General features: G+C 42.0%; 1 protein-coding gene across 1 annotated transcript in view; it reads left to right on the top strand.

The window, feature by feature from the left end:
- plxna1a (plexin A1a) overlaps positions 1-22339 on the top strand; it is a 201679-nt gene that overhangs the window by 135217 nt on the left and 44123 nt on the right. The window contains exons 10-13 of the mRNA XM_076159333.1: positions 1325-1525; positions 10389-10485; positions 15185-15408; positions 21659-21810. Of these exons, the coding sequence (XP_076015448.1) occupies positions 1325-1525; positions 10389-10485; positions 15185-15408; positions 21659-21810 (674 nt within the window). The remainder of the gene's footprint in view (positions 1-1324; positions 1526-10388; positions 10486-15184; positions 15409-21658; positions 21811-22339) is intronic.

Below are 22339 nucleotides of genomic sequence, written 5' to 3'. Positions count from 1 at the left end.
GTGATATCATCCTGCGGGGAGTGCAGATGAGTGGTGCAGAGATGCATAGAGCTGCTGAAACGCTGCTGTCTTATGTCAGAAAACACAAACTCTCCTGAATATAAAGAGAAGAGCACCATCATCCAGATCCTCCACATGTACACAAATCCAGGAAGAACCCATGCTGCATCTTTTACAGAGGCAACAGAATAATAAACTTTATTATCGGAAAAAATCAGTAACAGTGGCAGCAACTATCTCCCCCCCAACTCATTTATTATTTCAATCAGTTTTCCTTTTTTTTTTTTACATAATCAGCACATTTGTTCTCATCTCCACCTCAAACACATATGTAAATGTCTTCCTCCTCAAAGTGTATGTTTTGGTCTTGATTCAGACATGGCCATTCTGAATCAGAGTGGAACACTGACTCATTTCAATATGAATTGACTCATTTGCATTGACCATTTAAGACTAATTGTGAGAGTGTAGTTTGCTGTGGTGAGTTTTTTGCACATGGGAACCTTTTCACAACGGTTGTCATAAAGAAGAAATTGGTGAAGGTGTGTGTGTGTGTGTGCATGCAGCTTTATAAATCTCACATTATCGCCCCATTCCTCTTGCTTTCAGCGTACGCAGTGTTTAAGTCAGGATTCTATGCAATGTTTTTTTAAATGAGGCCCCTGATTTGCCAAATCAGGTGTGTTCACTTGATGAGTAGCTGGTGCCAGATTGTTGGTGAAACACACCTGATTTAGCTGATCAGGTGACAGTTTGATAAAAATGCAGTGCTTCATTCCTACCAAAGAGGACTGGAAACTAGTTTGAAGTACAGCTGGTAAATGAACAACATCTATGTTGTTAACGGACAAAGCCTCAGGCTCTCATTTTTGTCCATGTAGAAAGAATATCCCTTGCTGTATTAATTTATCTACAAATATGCTAAATATCCATAACAGCCTCATTAGTACTGGAAAGGCTTTATTCCACAACACACACAATCCATTTTTAAAAGTGGCTGCTAGGTTTGTATTTAGACTTTAATAAACATGATGACTTGATCCTCAAGAGTGTTGCTAATTTAAACGTGGAGGTTTTGGACTAGCTGATGACTTAAAAACATAAAAACAAAGGAGGCTACAAATGGAATCGGAAAAGGATCCATACACAGTTGCAGACATAAAGGAGATCCCACACACTGATGTTCAGTCAAGGATGAAAATGTCCTTTTCTCATTCCATTTCTCTATGCCATAATTCTGTGGTCCACCCAGATATGCATCCCACTGATTACTCACTGGAATTGCTCGACACTCATCTTTCTCTCTTTCTCTCTTTCTCTCCAGGAATGTCCTCAGATCTTGTCCTCTACCCAGATCTACATACCTGCTGGAGTGATGAGGCCAATCACGCTGCTCGCCCAGAACCTGCCCCAGCCACAATCAGGACAGAGGAACTACGAATGCATCTTCCATATCCAGGGCAACACACACAGCGTCCCGGCTCTGAGGTTCAACAGCTCCAGCATACAGTGTCAGAAGGCCATGGTAAGGACACACATAGGACACGTATTGTACATGAACGTGAACATGCAGTACCTACAGCAATCTTGGGGGCAGCAATGTCGAATTTGGTCTCAGCAGCAGCAGCAACAGTGACAATCTGGAGAAGTCGAGCATTGTGGGATTTGTGTGATAGTCACACATAAAATTTTTAATACTTGAGGATATTGTATTTAATCCTCCAGATTGACATAAAGTACATGACTATGTAAGCAACACCACTCGTGAAAGCCAGGTTTAAACCTAGGTAAAGAGCTTGCTACTGCCTAATTTCCATCTCAGCCATTTGTAGTCAATTATATCTCACCAGCCAACTGAACTACTAGCAGCTCCTTAATCTGTCAGCAGGAGCTTCATTCAGAGCACACTTACTGGTTTAACCATTTAATGAGAGAGTGCAATGAGAGAGTGAGACAGACCTGTAGTAATTGACAAGTGTGCCGAAGCAGAGAGTCTTAAATCAGAGGTGTATGGCTATAGGAACAGAATGTCACCTTCTTCCCACTCCTCATTTCAGCTTCTTAGCCTTCAGTCACACTGTCAGTTCTAACAAGGAGCGACCATTTCAGCAATGTTAATTTCAGTTCCAATCAGGGCTGGAGGCAGAGGGGAGGCATTTAATGGCACCAATTATGAGTTACTTAACAAGACATGTGATTAGCATGCGAGCTGTGGGCCGCAGCACTCGCTCTTGGTGATAGGTGCAATAGCGAGTCCTCGATCTGAAAAACGCAGCATGAAGCAGGCAGTTTAGCCCACCACCTTTTCTTCAGCCTGTCACCCATTTGACAATGACTCCAGGTCATTTAACTGACTGTTACCACTGGGCTGGAAACGCATTGTTGAACCAGGGCTGCGTGGTGATTTCAACTCTACCCAGTCACTACAAAGACCTGTGTCCCCCCCTACAGAGGAGAAGAATGGGCTTCAGGGCTCTGATGTTGGATGGTGACACGAAAATAGTTGTGGAGCACATTATTGAAGCCAATTTCCATATCAGAGCGATGGTTCCTATGGTTCTTTTGTTTTTTAGAAAGGTAATTTATGCATATTTAGTCTCTTGTGCATCAATGATCGCTTTAGACAACTGAATTTTCCTTTAGAGTTAACTTTTGAGGCTGTTACAACTTTTTCAGACTTGTTCTCTGTGACCTCACTGTTAAAAACTGTTTGAATAGCTGCGTTGAAAGTGAGCTGCAAGACCAGTGACGGCTGTACATCAAACTGAATCATTGAATAGATTTGAATACATTTAACGTTTGAAGTACTTTGCTTTAAATGTTGTCATGATGGGCAATAATACTCTCTCTAAGGAGCAAGTCTTTACTTACCTGATTGAAATTGTGACGCTGATATTTTCCTACTAAATATGCAAAAAAAAAAACACAGAGCACTTTTGCTGTGTGTCCCTTTGTTACTTTTGCTTGTTATTCTTTTCGTAAAGCTTCAAACCTCTGTAGATAACAGAGATATGAGGCTCTGTATCCCTTGTGTTCGATACACTCACACAGATTCATTACTACACCAGCAGCACTGCTGTGAGTAGCTGATGCTGGTGAAGAGACCTTTCTCAGCAGATTCATTGGCAAACTGAATGGATGCATACACACACACACTAACCAACAAACACGTGCACGAACATTCGGTTCTTCATTCCTCATTGCACTTGAATGCTTTCCAAATTCCTAACATTCTCACTGCATGAGGTAAATAGGCAGGTAAATATACAGCTCTAAACACACCTGCTCGAAGCCAGGCATGGGGGCCTGGAGTGTGTGCACACATGTGTGTCTGTGTGTCTATTTGTGTGTGTGTAAGCACAGCCGTTCTACCCAGTGTTGTGAGTGAGTCTCATTCTCTTCACCCCCTACCCCTTTCCTCGTCAGGTGGGAGTGTGATAGGATCCAATTAAGGGAGCTGTAGATAAAATGATGATGAATTGCAGTGGTGAGGCAGACTGACACACACACACACACACACACACACACACACACGCACACACACACACACACACACACACACACACATACACACATACACACACACACTAGTAAACTAAATGGATACACAACAAGATTTTCTTTTTAAATCATTGACGAACTCCAGTTGGATGTTACACTCCTTTATTCAAACACATCTTGAAATAACGTCTTTTCTTTTATCATGTAAAGTAGGTTGTGGAAGTCATCTGGGTTGGTCTTGTGGTCTGTGTGAGTGTCTGAAGGGAAGCTGGATGGGATGGGTGTTGTAGCAGAGAGAGAGCTTGTGGAGTCTAAACTGTAGCAGTAGTAGAACCCTAATGTACCAAAAGAGTGTTATTAAGGAATACAAAAGAAGTGATGAGGGGGGGATAAAGAACAACAGAGAGGAGGAGGGAGACTAAGCTCAGCAAACAAGAGAGACTAGAGAAAAGAATGACAAACTAAAGATGTGCATTTTTGAGAAAGTAATGGTGATAGAATCATCTTTCCTACAAAAGTGAAACTACTAAACACTTTCACATCACAGGCACACTCATAATTCTCTGTTGCCTGACACTGAACCATTTTGTAGCTCTTACTTCAAGGTTGATACTTTCCAATGGTTCAAAGCTGCTTGGTGGACCAAAGACAACGATCTTGATATCCTCTACACGAGCAGGGAAAGGAAGCAGAGTGTAATCCACTTCAATCCCTTAAATAAATTACTTGAGTTTGTAACTTAAGTTTGTAACGAAAACATCACTGCAAAATGGCAAGGTTCTAATGTCTTAGAACAGTGTCAAATTGTCCGTGAGCAAGGCACTGAACCCGGCTTTTTGAGTGCTTAGTGGCCAGCTGTTCAGGTATCCCGTGTTTTTGTATAACCCCTCTACCACTAGGAAGTACCTTGTTTTTGAAAAACATAAAAAATAGTGTAATTGAGTGAATTTAGATCGTCCATTTATGAATGAAAACCTGCACACCAGCTGCCATTGTATGCACAATTTTCCCCAGGAAAGTGTGTGTATACAGTGTGCATCAGCAGCTGGCTGTGAGTGGGACAGTAGAGTGTAATAAATCACAGAGAAAATTAGCCAGCAGCACATGAACACTCATCCATTCAATCTTACTGTCTCTTTGTGCATTATTTAGCCCTGCATCAACACTGAAGCATTGAACTTGCATACTCAAATACACCAGGGACCCAAAGTATGCATGGATGCCCAATGGGATGTTCACATGCAAACACACAGGGAGATACACTCACACACACACACATGCACAGAATGCAGGCTTGCTGTTTGAATACACACTGCTTTGTTCATTAACAAACACACACCCACACACACACCACACACATGTCCTCCCTAGGGGCTTTGGAGCCCAACGTGAGGAAAGCATATGGAGATTCTCCACATGATCCTCTTCCTAATCATGTGGAGCAGACGGAGACTGTAGCATCAGCAACAACCAGCTACTGGCCTGCTTTACATGATTTATTGCACTGACACACATTGGCTATCAGAAATGTGTGTGTGTGCGTCTGTATGTGTGTCTGTATGTGTGTGTGTGTGTGTGTGTGTGTGTGTGTGTGTGTGCGTGCGTGTGCGCGTGCGCGCGTGTGTGTGTGTCTGTGTTTGTGTGTGTGTGTGTGTTTAGCCCGTGAGCTACCCACTCACTAAATCCATGATCTTATCTGGCACACTTGAGAGTGGCACAGTACATTTCAGGAGATTCTGTGTGTGTGTGGGGTGTGTGTGTGTGTGTGGGTTTAGTCCACAAACTACACACACACACACTTATTACAGGGAATCCTCAAAGCAAGCAGCTGATTCAGTTCATTTCAATGTGCCACCGGTCTTAACTTTCTTCATTAATGGATTCAAACCAGCGGCGTAACACACTCGCTGTAGATCACAGTGTGTGAGTAGAAAAAAATATTAATGTGAGATTAAGTGTGAAAGGTTACTCTAAAAATTACTTGAAAATTACTCCTTAAGTTACTTTTAAAATTCATTAACCGAGATATTGGGACTGTGTGTGTGTGTGTGTGTGTTTGTGTGTGTGTGTGTGTGTGTGTCTGTCTGTCTGTCTGTCTGTCTGTCTGTCTGTCTGTCTGTCTGTCTGTCTGTCTGTCTGTCTGTGTGTGTGTGTCTGTCTGTGTGTGTGTGTGTTTGTGTGTGTGTGTGTGATTGTATGTGTGTACGGGCGTACTGAAGGTTGGTAGCAGTATATTTTTAACAATCGTCCAGGTATCCTTCAACATGACTAATTATGTGAGTATGACCTGCACATGGACGCGCAAGCACGCACGCAACTCACACACACACACACACACACACACACACACACACACACACACACACACACAGACAGTCAAATACATACACACACCTCTTGGTTTCCACCCCCCTTCCCCCTTTCACAAGCCAGCTGCTCTGTTTTGTTAACATCGGCACTTTTTAGTCTCCCAGACATAAGCACGTGCACACATACAGACACACACACACACACACACACACACACACACACACACTAGCCATATGAATAGCCCAGGACATGCAATCCATGGAGACGATTCATGTAGTGAGAGAATAAACGAGTGCAAGAGCAGATAACGAATGAACCTGAGCCAGACTGGTGTGTTACTGTAATGAGGCCAGGGACGGCTTTGTGCTCACCTTGTACTTTTTGCACCTCCTCCCCTCCCTCTCCTTTTCTGCTCTTGTCACCCTCTGTCCCCTCTTCACTGAAGTCCTCCTCTCCCTTATCTCCTCCTTGTTTAAACTCTCCTCCCCTTCCTCTGCCCGTCCTCTGCTCTTCCCTTTTGCTCGCCTCTCTCCTTTTCGCTCTTGTCACTATCCCTCACTCTTACAACTTTGCGCTCAGTCCTTCACTACTCATTTAACCTCCTCATCTCTCCTCTCATATACCATTCTTTGCTGTACTCTCCTCTCTTCTAATCCCCTTTTCTCCTTTGCTAAATCCTCCTGTCTCACTTTCACATTCACCACCTTAAGTCCACTCGCCTCCTCCTGGCCCTCTGTTTTTCCTCCTCTGTCTTTTTCTCCTCTCCTCTCCTCTCCCCTCCTCTCCTCTCCTCTCCTCTCCTCTCCTCTCCTCTCCCCTCCCCTCCCCTTCCTTTCCCTTCCCTCCCTAGGGGAGCAATGTGTTGGCTCAGGTAGATTAATTACATGCAGTGACATGGAGGAGCTGGCCAGGGGCTTCAGTAATGAGTCTGATTACTCATCTCCAGCAGCTCCAGGCACTCATGGGAGGGGTTTCACGACATCAGGCCAGCCGAGAGGCCTCTCAGCAGGGGAAGATCAACCTTTACCTATTGGGTTCCACTGATGCTGAGTTCCAAAGGGTTTTGATGGCACCACTTTTCTACTCCATAATTTCTGCAGAGCAGCTTTAAATTGGCTCCAATATAAGCAAAGAAACCTCTGAAAGAACACGTTCACCATCAAGAGCCCACTTATTTCCATAAAATGGAAAAGAGAAACAAAAACAGAGGAGAAAACTTTTAAACCAAATGTCATATGTGACCTCACCCATCTTTGAGGATGAACCCATACCAGACAACAGATTCATGGCTGCAATCAATTATTCAAACAAGCCAGAGATCAGCAAGACAACAGCTATTCACCCGCAAACCAGAGGATTGCCTAGTATGGAAGAAATCCACGCAGGGACCAAAGAGGCAACCCAGTGTAGAACGCTGTGGGACAAAAACATAATTGAAGATAGTAAATGTAGAAAACATGAGTATGGATAATAAATCAGGGGGACAGAAGACAGCTAGAGTCGCTCATTAAATCCAGAGACATGTTGTGTTTTTAGGAAAAGGGTCCAGTTGCTAATGGCCTGTGAGTCAAAGCTGCAGTGAAGGGAATATATGTCTGCAGTTTGCCTCCAGGGCTTCACATGTACATTATGTACAAACGGATTTACCAGAGAAACACTATGATGCTGAAAATCATTAATGCACATGATCTGATGTACAATAGATACTGCATCTCTTGAATGGAATGTAAGGTGAAAGCTTAGGAAGGTGATTTTGGTCCAAAGAAAGGATTCATACCTTTACTGTAGCCGAAAAGTCCACTCTTTCTGCATTGTGAAAAAGATGTATATCTGAATCATCTTGGCTGCACATCACAACAACTGTTAATATTCCATAAAAGGAAACATAAGTTGAGAAATAGCCCAAAATGTTTTGAAATTCTCCATCTTGATTAAGATCTGCATCACAACCTAATTAAATCCTGATCAATTTTATCAAAACTGGACATTCCTTGACATAAAAACAAAGGAAATGAGTTACAGCTTGTAGTTTCAGTAGTGTTCCAGATTTAGCCACTTTAATGCCATCATCATATGCATCACACAAGAGAAGACACTTTCCAAGAAGTGTTTGTGTCTAATAACAATTTCACAATAATGACACAACATTATGTGGTCACTGTCATTTTTAAAATTTTAGTTTAGAGGAAGTACTGAGATGATGAGCTGAATGCTCTCCTGATGGGTTGTTATTAGTTTCAGTCTCACTATGTTTCTTTCTCCATTTCTCCTTCTTCTAATACATATTGATGTAAATAAGGAGCAGAAAACAGATGTAAAATGTGGCCTAGAACTTGTTCTAAAGGTGTTTTCATACAGGAGGAAGTGGTTTTGATCTGGTCCCACTCAAAAGCTGTAGCAGTTTGTTTGTGGTGTGATGGTGAGCCAAAGTATGTAACTAAACCCATTTCCTGATTAAGACCAGAGCAGATGGACTACATGCTACACATGAACTTAAAACATCCATTTCACCCCAAAGTGTTTTTCCACAAAGCAAGTTAGACAGTGGGTGATGAGCGGTGTGCCCGGGCGCTCGGAGTCCCTGTGTCACAGTGCGGTTTGTGTCAGCGATTTAAACCATGTGACAGCATGAATAAAGCATGATGTGGCGGGCATCGGGGTGGGCAGGGACTGACAGGAGAACAGGCTCACCCTGTGTTTTAGTGATGGCAGACAAGTCGGAAGCCTTAAAGTTTAATGGGGGGCATGCTGCTGAGGGAGGAGGAGGGTCTGCCTTGTGGTTTCGCTGTGGCTAGTTGCTGCCATAAACAGGCCTTTAACCAGTGAGGCTTGATGCTAATAGTCAACAGCTGACCTTATGTATGATGGATCGTGGTCACACTGGACTAGTGGGAGGGGAAGAAGGCTTTCTTTGTGGCCAAATAGAGCACTTTGCTTAAAAGCCCCTTCTTTTGGAACTGTGCCCAATGCACGCCTTGCTGATCTATCATCAAATAACACATGCAGAATCCTGTGGTTTCATGTCTGAATCCCTCGCAGCGTCTTACTGTCTCAATTCAGAACAGATTGCCCACACCACAGTTTTTTCAAGTTGTTTGTTATTTTCCCCCATTGTTTAAGTTACTGAACTAGTCTTAGCTACTGTCACTGAGGCACTTTTTGACTCATAGTCATTCATATTCAGGGGGAGGGGAGGAAACGGGAAAGAAAGAGAAAAAGAAATATTGATTGTGACCTCGGAAATGTGATCAACGTGGACAAAATGCATAATGCGATAAAGAAACTATGTAGTGTTCAAGTTTCCAGTCATTAGTCTGGAATAGCCTGTAGATGTGTAAAGTAAGAAAGAAATGGTTGCCGTATGTGATAGAACTCATTGGTGACTGTTAATCATTTTGGGTTCTTTTCTTCTGAATGGTCATCTAGTATGAGCAGTTCAAGGCAACTGATCTCACTCTTCATAATTGAAAACGTTTTGTTATTCATCCATTCATAAGTCTCAGACCAGCATTTATCCTTTCAGGGTCATTCACAACTTTTGGATCGATGTCACACATACTGATTTCCATATATTGAGAATGTTGTTTATATTAAGAAGCTGTGGAGAGGAAGAGGAAGGCAAAGCATATTGTGAGTAATATGAAAATATATCTGCCAGGATGAGGGAAAATACAACTAAATTAAAATCATACATTTATTTACATGCAAGACAATGTTATCAAATATCAGTAAATTGTCATTCAAATGTTATTTGAGGCAGTGGATCCAATTTACGGCAGTGAGACTGAAGGTTTTGACTGTATCTGAAGATGTATGTGTCTCGTCTGTGTGTGTGTGTGTGTGTGTGTGTGTGGGTCAACCCTCCAGCATCATTACTGATATGGGAAGGTCTGGCCTCGTCTACCAAATCTAGTGTGTCAGGGAGCAAATTGGAAATGCCAATTTCACTTTACTGTGCTCCATATCTCATCCGTACCTCGCTCTCATCCCACCACTTAGCTCATGTGTAAATGAATAGGGTCCTCTAACACGTCTGCCAGTGTCCGATTCCTGGCCATCTTCACCAGTCTTCCCTCCTCACTCCTCTCTTTCCCCTCCTATTCCTTTTCCTCATTTTAGTTTTCTCTTCTCTTCTCTTCTCTTCTCTTCTCTTCTCTTCTCTTCTCTTCTCTTCTCTTTTCTTTTTTTCTCTTCTCTTCTCTTCTCTTCTCAGTTTATGCTCTGCCTTTCCTCTTATTCTTCCATTTTTTCCCTCTCTACCTGCCCTGTCCTCCCCTTTCCATCCTCCTCTCCTCACTCATCTCTTCACCTCCCTTCCCCGTCTGGAGTCTTCCATGCCCACTCAGCTGTAACCCATCTGTTATTTTTCAGCATATATACAGCCTGACATACATCTGTTGTGGTGAATATGGATTTCTGCATTCATGCATTGTCAGACACTATCAACGTCTGCAATGACTAACCTGGGGTGAATCACTATGCAAATGAAATAATATCCCCACAATCCTCAATTTGCATGGAGTAGAAATCAGCAATATTTTTTTGACATACTGTTTTCCTTTCTGTCTCTGTCTCAGTATGACTACGAGGGCAGTGACATCAGTGATCTCCCAGTTGACCTCTCTGTGGTTTGGAATGGAAACTTTGTGATTGACAACCCATCCAACATACAAGGTAAACTGCTTTCTTTGTGTGTTTCCTTTTGCTGTATTCTTCTCCCTTCTGTACATTTTTGCTTGTCACAAATTCAATTTGGCACTGGTTATGTTGTAATTTATACAAAGAAACACAACTGCATGTGGTTTAATCTTTCACAGGCAGCATGTAGCAAGGAGAAATGGAGTTATCTATCTGAGAACGCATGTCTTTCTGTCCCTACAGAGAATAAAAGAGGGACAGGGGGAGTGATTGATGGATGATGATGATAGCAAACATCCAACTCTGAAATTAATAGGGATGGATGCTAGAGAGCAATATAAACAAACAGGGAAACTAATAGGCAGACAAAGGGATGAAGAGCAAGAGGTGGATGACAAGTTGATAAATGCAAGTAATGGTGTTTGGGTAGATGACAACAACGGCATTGATAAAGAAAAACAGAATGTGACAGGGAGGGATGACGTGTGGTTTTAATCTCTGTTTGTGCATGAAGTGGAAAACAATTACCAACCTTAAATTCCTTATCAAGTATAATGTGTTGGATGTTGGGACGGAATGATATTAGATGTGCCTTTACTCCAGATAATATAAGTCAGGCTCTTGTGTGATTCATATAGTCTCTTCCACTGGTCTATGCATATGTAGAGTAAGATGATCTTAACTATAGCTCCCTCTGTTTTATTCTCTCCAATTTTGTTCCAGTGGCATTCATTTTTGTACTTTGCATTTAAACACTCAGAGGACAATTTGTGTTCCATCTGACTCATTTTTTTAAATGTCAGATTTGCCTCTGAAAAAAATTTAGTTGCTTATCTGTCAGATTTTCTTTTAAGTCCACATCTCTAAACCTGAAACATTCACTTTAAATGTCATTACATTGCATAATTTGGATTAATGCTCTCTGCTCATTTCTGAATCTTCAAGGGAAATTCCTCCTGTCTGACAAAACCTTTGCTGCTGGTATCATTTAATTCCCTCATTTGAATCAAGCTTTTACTGACAGATTTAAACGGCATCAAAGTTCAGAAATTGCTGATCAAAGACAAGATATAACTTTTTGGTAAACATGACAGTAATTAGGAGTGGGTAATCTGTAATGGTGGAGAAAGCCCTTATCAAGAGCGACAGGAGAGGCCATGGGATCGTCTCTGCCACCCAGCGGCTCCTTGGCCACACGGAAGCTGTCGATATTAGTGGATAAAGCATAAAGCAGGATCCTCAGCCATTTTTGCCCTGGCCTAGTGCATCTATAATGGGGCTTCCTGGCCTGCCAGTGTGTGGTTTTCTGTTCTGATCAGGACACGATGGTCCTGGATCAATGGCCAACAGTTCTGCAGAGCTGGAAACACTGCCGACAACTCTGACCGGTTCATGCAAGCATGTGTCCGATGTGGGCTTTATACATGACTCACTGCTCTGCCCTTGTGAGTGGCTCCTCGGCCCCTCAGGCTCGTGTCTGAGGTCACGACTTTCCTCTACAGAACAGGCCCTATTGGCACCCCTTGTGACAACAATTTAGGATTTCTCCAGTAGTAAAGTGAATTGCTATACTGCAATTGGTGGTCACTTTGACATGAGATGTGAACATGATTTGTTCATCGAGCCAAAGTAATTCCACCCACTGCTGAGAATCTCTCATGTGAAGTCTGCCCATTGGGATAACCACCAGCACAGATGTTATTCAGACACTGTCTGAATAGGACATGCTTCCCAACGTGGAAGTCTTGATAAGTCTTTTGTCTTTTATCTATCTCTAGCAAAAACAGAACAGGCTCTGCCAGCCAGGCACAGCTGCCTTAGGGGACCAGGGTTGGACCAGACAACATAGAGTGTCATCCTCCTCATCCAGTATGAGGAGGATGACACTCTTTCGGATGAGTCAGAGAATATGTTGTCATTAGCCTCCGTGGCTTCTGACACACCATCTTTGCAGCTGGTATCTCTGCCACTGTGTAACATCAGATGAATGGAATCCATCTCGTCTGCCCAACTTCTGCCAAGTGTGACCGACTCAATGTAATCCATTTGCACCTCCGTGGGAACCATGGCAGGGTCTTTATCCGACAGGCTAGCTGGCTGAGCTTGCCTCTGGTTGAGGCTTTTCAGATTTAATTGGGCAGAGTGCTTGCATATTACACACATGTTGTGAGCGTCCAAGCCTTAGATTTTGCCACGGAGGCAGACTGGATTTTGTCTGCAATATTAGAGGAGCCTCATGAAGGTAGGTGACGTTGTAATAAAGGAAAGATGTAATAAAGCTGTTATTCAGCTAGCAATGATGAGTTTATCTAGGTACCTTGTGCAAAGCCCAGTGCTGGCCAAGGTATCAATGACTGCTATTAGTTTGCCTGCTGCTGCTAATGGATTTGGTGGATTTGCGGAGGCATCAAACACAGAGCTTGACTGTTGTGGTGATGTGTAGGGCAGAGTCAATCAGCCTGGTTGGCACTAGCATCCAGTGACCAAAGTCTTAGCTTTCTCTGGCGGACTGTTCAGCTGGGCAGTAGGTCTGAAGAGAAACAGCAGCTTACTGAGTGAGGTGAGAAGGATGAGTGACACAAGCACCTCTCCCTTCGAGGAGCAAGGCGAGGTGCTCTGCCTTGATGCAAGCTTCACGACCGCCAGCCACTTCTGGCTGGAGTAATGATATAGAGGCTTCTGAGGATATCGTTGGGAGAGAGTGAGACACGGAGACGAATGTTTGAAAGAGAACCTATGAAGTTCGAGAACTGTTTTGACACAGTTGGTGTAGCTTTAAAGTATTTTCTTCCACAGATCCCAGACTTGGAGTGTGAAACATAAGCTGAGGCATTATTGAGAGTGTTCAGATATGTGCCATAGCGAGTGTGAAATGCATAAATCAGGCAATTTGTGTGAATTTAGAAGTTTGTGCCTTCATGATGTGACTGTGAGCAAATACATTTTACAGCTTTTGATTTTCTGGATGGGAGGGAGTTTTTGAAGGCAGCGGTTAAGGAAGGTGATGGCATTTTTCTCTCACCACGGCTTGTTGGCAATGTTCCAAAAGAAGGTGAAAAGAAGAAATCTCAGCAACTCAAGAACTACCCGTTGACTTTTGGTTATTAAAACTCTTACACCTTTTAAATCATGAATTATAAAACAGGCAGTTGTTACAGAAATTTCATGAAGACCTTCTCCTCCTTTGCTCCTCCTTCTTTTCCTCTATCCCCTGTAAATCCACTCCGCCCCATCATCCCTGTCTTTCTCTCTCCGACTCAGAGCAGCATTATCCGTCTGAGGCAAAGCCGGTCGACACTGGCCCGGCTTTGCCCCGGAGTGAAGTGGAGATGTTAATGCTAATTAAATCATTCATTTGGTTCAGATTAATTAGCGTCTTGCTACTTCTAAGATTAGCCGTGGCTAATCAGATTAGGGCTAGCGAGGCAGATACGGGCAGATGGATCCGAATGAGGCTCACTTTGAAGTCCGGCTGCCGACTATCTGCCGAAGAGGAAGAGGAGGAGGATAGTATTCCTCCATGCTCTCTCTATCTCTCTCTCTCTCGCTCTCTTTCTAACTCTCTCTCTCTGTCTGTTTTGGTGCATTTCATTCGTTGGTATTTCCGGCAAGACAGGAAACTAACTTGCTTCCAGGTGTTTCCAGTTATGGGAAAGATCAACAAAGAACAGTAACAAAAGTCAAAAAGAATACCCCTTTACTTTTTGCTTTCTGCTTTGCATTAGTTCTTCTTGTTTCTTCTTCTTCACAGGCGTTTCTTTGTGTCTCTGTGCTTCTCTCTCCCTCCGTCTGCTTCTTGAGGAGGAGTCACATGTTCATCCATTTAAATTCATGAGAAATTGTTGCTGGTTTGTTAACAAATTCCTCCTACCTCCTTCCCCTCCTTCCAAATATCTGCCTCTCCTTTCTGTTCTCGTGCGTTTGAGCTTTATTTACTTCTTACTTTTAATGACTTTTTCCACTCTACAGAATTGGGAGGATGAATTTCACACGGCAAATGATCAATTCCCTGGTGCCATTGGATATTACCTTTGGAAATAACATACCTCTAGGTTGTTTGCTCCTGTGACATCTTTCCATTTATCCAAGGAAGCTGTTATTTTCTCATTGTCAGAGTCTTGGTGTTATTTGTGTAATTAACATTGATTTAGATCACTTCTCTTCCCTGATACACTCTCCCTATTTGAAATACTGGAAATAAATGCAAAATGAACCAACTGTGACTTATCCCAAATGAACTGTTTTCTCAAAGCATCTTAAGGTTTCCTTCCAAAGCATAGTTTCTTAAGATGTGCTAATGCAAAGAGAGTCGTGAGAAGGTCACCTTTGGGCATAACTAGAGAAAGTGTGTTCGAGTTATAGTCATTTTCAGAAAGTGTCATTATTGAGAAACGTGACCCTGAACAGACAGAAAAATTCAGTATATCATTTCAGATGTTCTGCTCATTTTACTAAAAACAATCACTCGCTATTTATCTTAAAGTATGAACAGAAAACTCCAATATTATATTTCAACAGAAGGACAAACTGTGAAGACCTCAATGTTAAAATACAGTGAGGGACATAAGTTAACCCGGAAGTGCGGTGAGGCTTTGTCTTGCTATTGCACAAAAGGTGGTGGGGAACTTGATATAATGAAACCAAGTGCTACTGTAGTCATATAGTCGAGAACTGTAAGACCTCAGAGTATACTTGCCACTGAGTAACCTCGCCTTTCCACGATTTCTGTCCCTAGCTCACCTGTACAAGTGCAGGGCCCTCCGGGACAGCTGTGGCATGTGTCTAAAAGCCGACCCCAGGTTTGAGTGTGGATGGTGTGTCCAGGACAGGAAGTGCTCCCTCAGGCAGGAGTGCACTGGCGGGGGAAGCGCTCACCTCACACTGCAGCTGGCCGACAGCGGAGGGTGGATGCATGCCACCTCTGGCAACAGCCGTTGCACCCATCCCAAGATCACTAAGGTAAGTGTGTGTGTTTGTGAGCCTGGTTGCAAATAGAAAGGTGTGTTTGTGTGAAGCTGGAGTCGACCATCTTGTGCCTTTGAGAACATGTTTGACTGAAAGGAATAGAAACTTCATGAACCAGTACTCAGAGCATAGCGTTTGATGATACTTTGGCAGATGATGGAAAAAGTATCAGACTGTGAAGTCTAGATATGCTGGCAGACAGTGTGTGTGCTGCATATGGATGGGTTCATCTTGTTTTTTTTTAGGCATCAATTTGATGGCAGCGTGAGACAAGAAATGCTTTTAATCAAAACACCCTCAAATGCCAACAGCAAGGAAAGCAGTGTGACTTCTTTGACTGCCATATCACAATCTTGTTGAGTTGTGAAGACTCTGAAGTCACCTACAGAGATCCAAGGCTGGAAAAACTTTGATAGAACATTGCGTCAGCTGTCTTTGTTGCAGCCCCCGTGGTCATGAAAGCCCTACGTGTCCTGAACCAAGAATGAAAGCAGCTCTATTTTTTTTAATGTGCTGCTATTAAAGCACACACATGTTGGGACCTTCAGGTTGCCCTTGGCACAGACAATGGTGTTATTTCTCAATGTTATATCAAAACAGAGACGTATTGATTGCTTGTTGGGTGTTGGCTGTGTATGACATTTTGTCTTTCTGAGTTTTTATTTTCTTTGTAAGCCTGTAAATGCCTGTTGGTTAGATTCTGGTCTACCGTGTCTGTTTTGTGTATGTCTTGTGTATGTCTTGCATATGTCTTTCTGTCTTTAATCATGGTGGGAATCTTTCTAACAAGGAATAAAAACGTCTATCTAACCTTGCTACTATTCCTCAGTACCTCTTAATGCTAAATATCTAAGCGCCCAATAGGGATGGGATGTTTTGCTTCTTTCCATTGCAAATTATCTCTTTTGTAGGACTTAACAATAAAAATAATAATGTGACATATTCTTATTCATGGAATAATCTGCCTCTCGTCTCAAAGCCTGCCATGGTCACCTATCCATTTTAAGAAGGGAAAGCCAAGTAAAGGTCTGTATTGTTGTATATTAAATCAATTCAATACATTTTCCAAGTTTTCATTAGATGAAGATTAAATACAGTAATAAAGGTTTTTTGTACTTTTCAATTAGACAGTTTCAGGGTCACAGAAGTACTTTGAAATATGCTCTCCTATTATCCTCGTCAAAAGAGAAAAAGGTGGAGAGAGTCATGGATATTGGAAACAAAAGGAGAGGGCAAACTGTTCAGTGATTAAATGCATGCATCCAGTTTGTATTTGAAAACTGAATATATATCTAATATATATTTTACCCTTTCATATATATGGGCATGCATGTCTCCACAATACAATGTGTGCATAAGAGCACGAGAATGAGATGTGATAACAGTGTTGTGTTTTATCTGACATAAAATTATGGGAACAATAAATATCTAAAGAGTTACACAAGCAAAAAGTAAAGAACATCTTTCATCAGATACAGTAAACCAAATGTGGTCGGGTCATAAATAACACAATAAAGTTCTAGGGCAGTCAGACTGGTACAGCAGGGATCCTTAAATGTAGTTTCCAAAGTTAAATGAGGATTATGTAACCAGAGCACCAGTTGGACGTACAGTACCATCTGCATTGTTTGACTTCAAAGCATAGGCGAGGTGATCGAGTGACTAACCTAAAAGGGGTCAAAGGAAAAGTCATGCAAGAAATCTCTCATGAGTTGACAATTCAGAGTAGGTGGTAAATGTTGGTATGCACAGTAATTGAATAATAGCTTTATAAATGGTCTTTGACAGTGAAACAAAATTGCAACTTTATTTGGAACATCCAGACTTGTAACCCACCTTGGGCCCCAAATTTCAAATCCTGAACCATTTTTTATGTTCCTATTATGGGTTATGTACTCTACAAGGGTTAAGGAAATGCTGGGTGGAGTTGGAAAGACCAGACTTTGGTCCCCTCAGACAGCCAAGGATCATTCGTATATGACTCATATAAGACTGAATATTTATTGAGGTTTATGTATGCAGGTGAAGTTATCCATATAGATTTTCATCTCAAAATGAAGCTGTATATCAAAAGATCTTGGTATATTTTTCAGAAATCTCATCATTCATGACGGAATGAAACAAGAGATAAAGATCACAATCATTGAAGTGGCTCTGATAGATGGTGACATCCCTTGCATAATCCTCATCATACTTGATGCATGGTAGGAATGTGAGAAAGTAATTTTCTAAACAACAAAAAAGTTTGTTTATTATTATATATATTGACAACGACATAGAAATAGATAATCTATCAGTTCCCCCAGGATTTCACCATTTATTTTGTTGACACAAGGTCATCAATATTCTAGTCATGATCTTAACTGTTAAGGTCAGCTAGTTGAGACCAACACATTTAACTAGATCTGTTGGTGAGGCAATGTTTACAAAAAACAGCTGAAGTTTCCAGTACAGCCTGATAATCATCTTATACCACAGGGAGGAAACCCCCCGGAATCACACTTCTGTGTGCGCCCCATGTTACTTTAAGAGCTCCTGGAGACGACTGTGCATCCTTTACACACTGCTGCTCTCCACTTCACTCTCCCTGTATAAAATATGACAATAAAGTAACGTCTGTTATTTCCCACTCCTTTTGCCTTTAACATTTTTCATATTGTTACCAACTTTTAAAAGAAGTGAAACGAAACTTAACAACATCATGATTTTTTCACTAAAGATTTCGATACATACAGTTTATGTCTGTGACTTGAACTGCTAAATGTGCTTCAGGAGCAGCCGCAAATGCGTCAGTGCGCGTCGTTAGGAATGAATTTTTACACTTTCTCACACACAATTTTGATCATCTTTGCATTTTTTGTGAAATGTGTGCAGTAAAATAGAAAATAACGTGGTAAATATGCGTAAAATGAAGTAATGCAGCGTGAGAAAAAAATGCAGCATTTTCTTGAATTTGCATTTAATTCATGGAATCGTGTTTAGCTAGAGGGACTGGCCTATCCATCATTTCCGTCATTATGCCAGTTTTCCCAGTGTGCTCATGAGCTCATTAACTGCACAATATGTGTTGTGGTCAACCATGCAGGTCTCATTCACAACCATCCCAGGTGGATAACAAGAGCTTCTCACCAAAGTGAGTTGATAAACACCCTAAAGCAGCCTGAGAAGATCCATTAAAAAACAACAATCCCTGAACAACAACAAGTACTGCATTTGCAAGAAATGTATTCCCAATCCAGTATTCCCAAGTTCCTTGAATATTTAAACCAATTAACTACCTTGATAGATTATTTGTTTGAGGCAGTCTGCCTTAGTGGTATGCCCACCTGAGGAAAATTAATATTACATACTCAAATTCCTCTACCCCCAGTTTAACTTAATGTGCCTAAGCAGGATTCTCCGGCTGTTCTGAACCACATAAACAGCTTTCCCAGTTTTCAGAAAGTCCTGGCCTGCCATAGACCATGTGCTACTGGTTATAACTCAGACCACAGCAAGGCTACCATGGTTCAGAACACACACATGCGCACACATTGGACTGCTGCTCAACCGCAGCTATAATATTATATGATTTGATGTGGCCACTATGTGGTTAGTGCTGCATATGAAGAATATTCCGCATTATCAGGATAACACAGCGAGGAGGAGTCGCTGTGTTATGGAGTCAATAATGTAAACAGGAGGTACTGTATTTTTAAGGATACGTAAATATATTTATATATCTTTGATTAGATCATAAAGCTTTATATGTCTTTGATATTGTCATGGGCTCAATTATTGTTTACTTAACAATAACAGAGCAAGGATATATTTCCCAGTAATGTTATTTGCAGAGCTAGTTGCCCCCACTGGTGTAATCAGGTGTGATCATTATGACTCTACAGTACAGACAACAGCTTATTGCTTTGCGCAGTCCCCCAATTCTACCTGTACTATCTTGAAATGAGTTTTGATTTCTGCCAGCTTAAATAAAGATGGGAATGGGATTTACTTCCGCTTTAACCGCTGAGTGGGAATGGAGACACAGACACCATGCTATTCCTATCTGGTTTGGGGTTTGGTGGTCAGTAGCTAGTGGCTGGCAGGGATTGATGAATTGTGCTAGTGTTTGTGGTTTGGTCCAGTTGAGTCCTTGATCAATTTGGCAGCTTAAGTAGCACAATTATACCTATGTCAATATGTCCTGAGGCTTGGCTGTTAATGCCTGGATGTGGTTGAGTTGTATCAAATCGCTCGGCTTCCAAAACTGCTTTAGGTCCATTTTCCACTCCGGGGTCTTTGTACTGATTGCCGGTGATGTTCCTTGATGTAATAGTGTTGTGTCAGATCACTGCAACATGAGTCTTAAACTGTCCAAGAATCCGTTTCTGCAGCACAACATCTCCCTGTGCATGCCTCATAAAGTGGTGCCAAGTTTCATTCTTCTGGGAGGTTCTGATGGTCCAACAGAAACCCTCAGGTGTGAGAAAAAATTATATGATATTAAGGAAACCTATATGGCCTTGCTGGTAGAAGTAGTGGCTGTCTGTCTGTCTGTCCACCCATCCATGAGAAATCTTTTGATGGATGAAATAATAAACAGAAGGTTGTGATAAGCTGACTATGTTGAGTGTATCAAGGTTTATTACTTTAAGCTTCCATAGTGTGTTTGGTCCATCTGTGGTCTCTTTTTGAATACCCCCTGCAAACAACGGCAATCTGCTTAACAAAAGTTGTCTTTGTCTTGCTCCTGTTGCCTCTCTGTCTCTGGTTTTGTCAGTGTTTATATTGCAGAGCTCAGTGGTTAGTTAAGATTGTATTTTGTGGTATCGTAGCTCCATTCCTCAGAAACCGCCCGAAAGGCCCATTTCCACACCCTTGACATCTGTTCTCCATATCGTACCCCAGAGCTTGATGGCTACTCTCTCTCTCTGGTCAGTGTTTACACAGTATTGTGTTTGTTGAGCAACATGGCTGAGACTCTGCCGGCGCCTGAGTTTCCGAACATGAGTCAGCCTCCAAACTGTAGGCAGCTTTCTGTCCAACCAGACTGATGTCTCCTCCTTTTTCTGTGTTTATTGAACTTGTATTTTTTGTCTCTTTCTGTAGATCTATAGTGATCTCTATGTAAAGTAAACGGACACAACTGTAGTTTTGCTTCAAACATGCACAAGCTTCAAATTGTTTGGTAATTTACTGGCAGGATGTAGACTCACTGATCAGATTGTGACTACTATCAAGCAAGTCTTTATATTTTTCCCCTATACAGACATTAATTTAAGTATAGTAAGCAGGTAAACGTGCAAAGTATGTTCATGCCTGTGAATCAGAGTGGTGCTGTAAAAGACTTAAGAGTATAGATGTCTATTTTTGCCTAACAGTAAAAATCAAAACACAAAACAAAACTAGACTTACATCGGTGTCATGCATAACAAATCGCTATTACCCCAAACTAGTCTACATGGTTGAAATCACTATTTATCATTGTCTGTAGCTCTGTGCTGCCTATGGTATAATAATAGCAATGTGCTTCCGTATAGATGCATGAGTTTGCATTTCCACTCTTGTGCTGTCTGCTTACCCAAGCACTGCAGGAGAACACGGCAATGGACAGATTACACATGATTACCTTGTGATGCTAGTTGGGGATTAGGTTTGTACGCACACGTAAATGCCGCTGTAATGTGTGTGTGTGCTTGTGACAGTTACCGTCTATCAGTCACCATATTTGTTTTGTCACACCACACCTGTCCCCGTTATGCACCATAATCTGGCCAGATAAATCACATTACGCTTGGCTGGCGCGGCCAAGCGTCGCGCCGTCGCGGCTCTGGCAGCCAAGTTGGCGTAATACGTTTCAATTAAACCCCGGAGATGACGGCAGTTTGGTTGTTGTGTGTGTCAGTAAGCTGTTTTTGCACCAGCTCTTTATGTTTTTTCGTGTTTTTTAAAGCCAAGAGTGACTTTTTTTCATTAACCCTTGAATCATCAGGTGTAGGCAATTTGTGTGTATGAGTGTGTTCAATTGTGATTTTATTTCATACTTTGGGAAGGTGAATCCATTGTCTGTGTATATGTGATCGGGGACCTTTAAAGTTCTCTAATGGGGACAGCAAGTTTCATATTCTTCAGTGAGTGTGCATGTGTTTTTTCCTTCATCCTTATCATTTCCAATTTCCACTTCAAATGTTTTCTTCTTCTTTCCCCTTTATCTCCTATCTCCTCACCACACTCTTCTCCATGCTCCACCTTCTCTTTGGTGTAGTTGTTCCCTGAAACAGGGCCTCGCCAGGGAGGAACAAGGGTGACCATTTTGGGTGAAAACCTGGGCCTGCTGTTCCAGGACATCCAGATGGGCGTCAGGCTGGGCAAGGTGCCCTGTGCACCTATTGAGGACGAGTATGTGAGCGCAGAGAGGTAAGGGGAGGATACACTCATATTCATGCAAGCAGACATTGTGCATACACTGATTTAGAGATGCAAAATAGTAATAAACATAGTCTTGCATGCCCACACTGAATGACAACCGTATTTGTAAAGACACATTTTTCGACTGTTTTAATGCTGTTTATATATAAAGAGCAAAAATCTACATTTCTGTCATCTTGACAAATCAAACATACAAAATGTCAACCAGTACAGGTGTCTGTGTAGGTGAACAGCTTCATTCAACATCAAAAGATGGTGAAATCAGGTTGTGTGTCTTTAAAATCCATCTATTGTTCCCCTCCATTACCCCGAACATATGCTCTTTCCTTTATTTCTCTCATCCCTCCATCATGACATTTACTCCTTCAGCGTCCTGCACGGCTGAGGAATTGAGTTCACACGGATCAAACAGTTTCTCTGTAGAGCATTTGTTGGGAAATGACGCATGTTCAGATAGAGGGCATCTCTATTCAAATATTACACACTGAGGCTCAATAATTCCTCCAGTTGACAGTCA

The sequence above is a fragment of the Genypterus blacodes genome, unplaced genomic scaffold (genome assembly GCF_046128005.1).
Source record: "Genypterus blacodes isolate CSIRO-AG114 ecotype Tasmania unplaced genomic scaffold, CSIRO-AGI_Gbla_v1 ptg000094l_1, whole genome shotgun sequence".
Taxonomy (NCBI): Eukaryota; Metazoa; Chordata; class Actinopteri; order Ophidiiformes; family Ophidiidae; genus Genypterus; species Genypterus blacodes.
Note: the sequence above shows the minus strand (reverse complement) of the source record. Positions and strands in the feature narration are given on the sequence as shown.